The 6,547-nt window shown below is 43.1% G+C and overlaps 1 protein-coding gene across 18 annotated transcripts in view; it reads left to right on the top strand.

The window, feature by feature from the left end:
* The window catches only part of C7h12orf42 (similar to human chromosome 12 open reading frame 42), a 189,532-nt gene extending 183,837 nt beyond the window's left edge, over window positions 1-5,695 (top strand). For all 18 annotated transcript variants that reach the window (XM_087558989.1, XM_087558991.1, XM_087558992.1 and 15 more), the window contains 2 exons: window positions 562-921; window positions 5,099-5,695. In XM_087558989.1, coding sequence (XP_087415115.1) covers window positions 562-921; window positions 5,099-5,550 — 812 coding nt within the window. In that variant the 3' untranslated portion in view covers window positions 5,551-5,695. The remainder of the gene's footprint in view (window positions 1-561; window positions 922-5,098) is intronic.
* The last annotated feature ends 852 nt before the right edge of the window (window positions 5,696-6,547 follow it).

Consider the following 6,547-nt stretch of genomic DNA (forward strand, 5'->3'; position numbering starts at 1 on the left):
GGGCTTCATCTATGTCTCTTCCTCCATGAGGTACATGCTCACATGTGTCTCAGCTTTCTAATATTGATAAACAAAATGAACCCCATTCAGCAGGACTTGGTCTTTAATTATATTTTTTAAAAACTGTATTCCATACTGAGATCGCACGCGCAGATATTGAAGGTATAAGGTATAGGTGTTGCAAATCAGAGCTTCAACACAGTGCGTGTGTGTGACCCTTATAGGCTTTGAGCCAGCGTTCTGACTACAAAATGGAAATAATGATACTCTCAGCTGGCTATGACGCTTGCAAGGAGTAAGTGACTACTATATTCAGAACTTACATGGTATTTACTCTATACCCTAGACTTAAAAGTATTCACAGCCCTTTATATTTCTTTCCAATTCTTCCCAGGTTTTTTTTTTCTTCCCATATAGATACCCCAGTTTCTCTTATGGTCATTTACACTTGCTCAGTTTTGAAACCCAAATCCTTCTCTAGCTGGATCCATCATCTCTTCCACTAATCTAGAAGATGATTTCGAAGTGATTCTTTCAAACTAATGTATTTCCCTTTTACAGGATCTATAGGGACCCATAGTCCAAAGACAGGTAAAAGACTACTTTGCGTTCACCAGTACACAATCCCCAAGTCTCCTGCGAGCACCGTTTCTTTAGACGAAGAAGTTGGTGGAGAAGCCTGTCCTTCCCTGACACCGTCCAGTGAAATGGAGGAAGACGATCTTTTCTTTACTATTAATGAAATGCAGAAGCCACCTAGACGACTGCCCAAGCAGACCTGGATCAGCCCATTTCTGGAAACGCAAGCTGCCAATAAACTGCTTAAAAGATCACAGTCGGTGAATACCATTTCTCTGGAAGCTGCAGGTAGACATATACCACTTGAGAACCATCCCTTGGGCAACTCCAAGGGAGATTCTGGTAGGTATCGCATGCATTGTAGTTTCTAACTTTCCTTGTCTTAGCTTGTCACTTTCTGGGTTTTAACTCCGATATAAACGGATTATTGAATGTTGTTGTAAAAATATAAAAAACGGTGTCTTTTACCCCACTAGGTTCTCACTGCGGTGCCCCAAGATATCTGCTAGATATCTTGGCGGAAACACATCCCAGCCGCATACTTTCCTACACTCAAACCCTCACATAAAAGAACACACAACACAGTAATCTTAGATCCAATTGGTATGATATAATTGCCCACTTAAACATACAATGCCCGGTACTATCCATCCCTTGAGAACATTAATAACAACCTGTAAATATACAGAGCAGAATCTTAACATCACCTGCCATCTTGTCCAGCCACGGCTTCTCCCCTCTCTCCCTAGTCTCCTCCTCTTCCTTCAAACTTCTCTCCTACCCATCCTTCCTTCTCCTCCAATGACAGGCCTCCTTCTATCCTGTACCTGCCCCTCACCAGTACTCTACAAATTCAATGGAGAGGTGGTTCTGGTGAAGTCACCAGATTCCTGAGTACTGACTAGGCAGCTGTCCTTGGGGCAGTGGAATTAGCATCAAAATACAGATAACTGCTGGGCAAACCACAACAATTGAATCAGTGGGAAGCCCTTTTCTAGAAGTGTGCTAAGGGCTGTATCAGATAACTTAGACTGCCTGTTGACAAGCATGACAGTCGAGGTGATATCAAGTATTACAAGTTATTGATAATTAAGGTGTTACACCGGACAGCAGCAGTGACGTCATGCTAGCCTACACTCTAGGCTGAGCGTTTTAGGTCTGTTTACAAAGCCGACACAGCCTCTAGGCAGCTAGTCTTCCAGCTTTATAAATAAAGGAGCTGTGAATTAATAGGATGGGGTCATGCGTGGGAAAATTAGGCGTTTCAACTTCAGCTGCCCCAGTAGGAGAATAGTTCAGTGGTTAAGGTGTTTGAAAGACCTGAGCTCGAATCTCTAGAACCCATGTAAGCTGGGCACATAGCACATGTCTATAATCCCAGAGCTTCAACGGTGAGAACGGGAGTTAGGGGAAACAAGAGAATTCTTCGAAGTCCATAGTCAAGCCACCCCGGCACACACAGTGTTGAAGCCGTCTCAAACCAGGTGAAAGGTGAGACCTTAAATCCGAAGTTGTCCTCTGACCTCCACACACATGCTGGTGTGTGCCCAAGTCTGTGTTCACCTGCGCACATGTGGGTTTGATCATGCACACATATGGTAGGCACGCATGCACGCAAGCGTACACGGAACATGCACACACACAGGTTTTTTAAAAACTAAATGACTAGATATAAGAATGTAAGAAAGGAGTTTTGGAACTGAAAATCTTGGGTCAAGTCTTAGCTCTCTCTCTCACGTCAATTCTGTAGCCACAGCCCAGTTCCACGGATGTTCCTTGAGCTTGGCCTCTTCCTCCCTAAGGCAAGGATAAGTAGCGCTATGAAGAGTGCTTGTAATTAGAGGGTCCATTAAAAAAAAGTCTCCTAAGCACAGTAGAGACTATATGATGCAGGTGATGTTTGTGATTGTGATTTCAAACTGGAGAGGAAACATAAAGAGAGCAGTAGGAGCTACTGTGTCGAAGGAAGGCCTGGATGGATATTACATAGCTTTCTTGTGATGGAGGGCTTTTAAAATTTGGGGGTGGGAGGAGAAAGATTTCACTCCAGATGCTAGGACAGGTTCTGTATGATGGTCCTCTGATAATGAGTCTTGAGATTCTTTCATTTCTGGTTTGCTGGACCCAATAATGGGATACAGATTATTTGAGTTGGTTAATCCTTTCAAAAAATGTATATGTGTGTATGTTTATGTATGTACAGGCACCCATGTGTGTGTGTGTGTGTCTGTGTGTGTGCATGCATGTGTGCACATGTGTGTGTATGTGCATGTGCTCGTGTATATGTGTGTGAAGGCCAGAGGACAGTCTCATATCCTATCCTTAGGAGGCTGCCTCCTTTTGAGACAGGATTCAGTGGCCTGGATATCACTCACTTGGTTAGTCAGGCTGACCAGAGAGTCTCAGGGATCTTCTGCTCTCCAACTCTGGGACTGCAAACACCCGTTTCTCACACCAGGTGTTTTTTACATGGCTCTGGGGATCTAATGCTTGTGAGGCAAGCGTTTTGTCAACTGAGCCATCTCTCCAACAGGTTAACTTCTTTTGAGTCTGGCTCTGGGTAAGGCAATGTACCAGTGTAAACACACACCTTCAGCTTTAATCTATATGATCCCTCTATGAGATAGAGAATGTTATTCTCATGATTTAGAAACAGGATTGGAGGGCTGCTGGGGGTTCTGTTACTGTAGGGCTGACCTCATGATTCACACTTCTCACTGTGACCCCAGGTCAGAACACCCTTGTGCTAAGACGTTGACAGGACAACCACAGTCCTACCTTCAGCCCTTCCTGTGTTCACAACGCTTAACCCTTGTCTTTCCTCAAATACTTCATTAGTTTAATTTTCCATGGTCAAGTTTTTAGTGGAGAATGATCCACTTGATTTTTTCCTAATCTCCGTTCTTGCTTTATTTTTCTCTTTGGATTTATCGACAAATTAGGACTCCTAAATTTCCTTATTCTTGAGCTGGCATCCTTCACCTTTCCTCCCTTCCCACAAACAGAATAAAGCTGCCTACATGCAGAAACGTTGCTGCTCTGCCCTTTTCCGTGTCCCTCATGTCTTGAATTGTTGTTGGGCACCTTATCAGATTCTCATATGCTAGCCAATGAATAAACGGACAAATTTAATCTCATCAACAGTTAGGGGGCATAGTTAGTAAAAGCTCTAGGTTCCCAGAGACAACAGCGAGGCACGGGCCAAGCTCATGTTCCGGGGCTGGGCTCCGATGGCCTGGATTTTGCTCGACTGCGCTCTCCTCCTAAACCTGTTGCTTGCCAAATGCATCATCATGATTACGGAAGTGTTCCGAAGGAAAGGATGCCTGGTTTGTTTCAGCTTAAGAGATAGGACAGTGTACTCTGCCCATGTCGTGTCCTATTATGCTACGTCCCCAGAACTTCAGTAGACTTTTTAAGGCACTGAATATGGTAAATAATTAAATGATTCATCTGTGAGGGCTGGGAGTCCACAGTAATGGGTGCTATTAGGTTTTTGCACAGCACTAGACATTTGGAAATGATAATCCGTTTTTTTTTTTCTTTAATTTTTAGGACTAATTCTCATGTTGGCTCAGTAAGATTCGCTAAACTCTTCTTGGGTTCTTTGTCTGTCTGTCAGGTTTATTAAGTGCACAGTGGAAAGCACTCAGTGCCTCCTGGGCACAAAGCAACGTGGTGGAAATTGAATTGAATTCCTTAGAGATACAGTGGCCGTTCACCATCCTATGTTAGGGAGATGATATTATGTATCCCAATTTTATACATTTTCGAAAATAATTCTGGGGGTCATTCCAAACATCCTAGCGATTTTCTTGTTACTGGAAAGCCTATAGAGGCTTGCAGAGAACGATTTAAAGCATGCACATTATCTTAATAGATTACGAAGGAACAGACTTCTCATGTGTGTGGTCAATGTGTAGAATTTCTCAAATAAAAAAAAGTAATACTATCAGCATAAAATGCAGATAGACTACATAACAATGTAAATATATGATCAAGCGAAGAAGAAAATTAAACCTGATATTAATGTCAGTGGGAGAGGATGCTGTGGGATAGACTCGGCTTCAAGGTAATTTCTTTTTCTTTTCATTTTCATCTGGTTTTACAATGTCTAATAAGATTGACCAAGGAACTAACTTTCCGACTTGTTTTCAGATCGTTGGTTGTCAGTCTGAGGGGCCATTGATCTTTTCTAGCACACCTAACGTGACTCACTAACTTTTCTCTTTACCAACTTCTGAGAATTAGAAGACGGCGTCCCACTTCCACTTCCGGCGTTCTCTTGGAAGATTCGAACAGGTTCCTTTGAAACACTCCGGATCCCTTGTCAGGTGCCAGCAAAGGAAAATTAGGCATTTGCATTATGTCACAGGGTACCCAGGGATTCTCTTTTCTCTCTCTCCATGCCAGCTGCTCTGGGATCCTTGTCCAAAGGCTGGAGTACCAGTGTCGCTCTGTTTTTTTTTTCTTTGTTTGTTTGTTTGTTTGTTTGTTTGTTTGTTTGTTTTTCTTCCAGGTCCTGTGATGAGACCTTTCACCGCCATTGGCCTCTGCAGAAATCTCAGTCAGAACTCCTCTCAGCCGATCAGCTGTAGGACTTCCGAAACTGTGCAGCAGAAAAAAGTGTCAGCCTCAGGATCCCCAACTCAAACAGATTCTCTAGCTGTGTGTGGAAGTGCATTAGGAAGAGGCACGGTTGCCACCACAACACGGGAGACAACCTGCAAGCATCTTTATCACGCCGAATGGAGGCCAAAGGCAGCTATCTCTTCCCTTTCCCCTTCCCCTTCCCCTTCCCGTGTAGTCAAAGAGCCCCTGCCTCTGCTCGTGGGCTCCTCTACTCGTTTATTTTCCAAGAAGTTAATGAAGGCTTGCTCCTCAGTGGCCCCGCGCCCACACCGGGATTTCCATAGGGCTTGTTCACAGACTCTTTCGAAGCCGGTGGTGAATACTCACACACACTGCTGAGAAGGAATTGTTCTGCGAGCTCTGCCCATCTTCCAATCAATGCCTGCCCAGAACAACAGAAAGGGCCTCAGATGTATTGGTTTCCACAGAACCATTGTTAGGCTTTGTGAAGCATTTCTGAACCTAATAAATAACGTCAAAAGTCTCTATCGCCGCCAAAAAAAAAAAATGTTCTTTTTGAAGCATTTGTAATAGTAGTTTTGTTCTGCAGTGTCTCCCACTGTTGCAAAGAATTCGTGCTGCACAATGCACCGCGTGCCTCTTTGCAGCGTGGCCTGCTGGGATCGGAAGGTCGGGCTTTTGTTTTGCTGTTACAGGTAGAAGGTTTCACTTGCCAGCCTAGGCTTAGGGCTAAGGGCATTTTCTAAGGGCCTTCAGGATCTCTACATGTTTGGAAAACATAATTGAATGCCTGTAATTTAATAGTTAACACGAAATCTGGTTGCTCCTGACGTGCCTAAGGAAATTCTTTAAGCTATATGAAGGGTTTTGTGTCAGAAACCTGAAGCCCGATCCTAGCTAGTAGCTTTGAAACCCTTGGAAATAAGTTTAATGCTTTTTTGTTGTTTTTTTTTTTTTTTTAAAGGAGAAGATATCAGAAAGTTTCTGATTTGTAATAGAAAAGTCTGGCTACTTAGAGAATGTACTATCAAACTGGTTATTCTAAACAATACATTTCAAGCATTTTGGGTAACTTAAGAGACATACATGGCTATTTCATCACAATAGCATCTGATAGCTTTCTCAATGATCTTATAGGTTGACATTTGTTGCTTCCGATACTCAAGGAGAAACAGGAACCAATGTGATCACCATGCAGCCTGTCTGCTCCAGTGTCCCCACAGGCTTAGACTTGGGAAGTTTGATGCACGGAGGTCATAAAGATTAACTACTTTAATATCTTCCCTTTAGTTTAATGACATATAAATGCCTTTATGCAGGTAATAGTCTGGCTACATTTGAAACATCGCACCTTGCGTTCAAATTCTAAGTCTCA

The sequence above is a fragment of the Rattus norvegicus genome, chromosome 7 (assembly GCF_021556685.1).
Source record: "Rattus norvegicus strain SHRSP/BbbUtx chromosome 7, alternate assembly SHRSP_T2T, whole genome shotgun sequence".
NCBI lineage: Eukaryota > Metazoa > Chordata > Mammalia > Rodentia > Muridae > Rattus > Rattus norvegicus.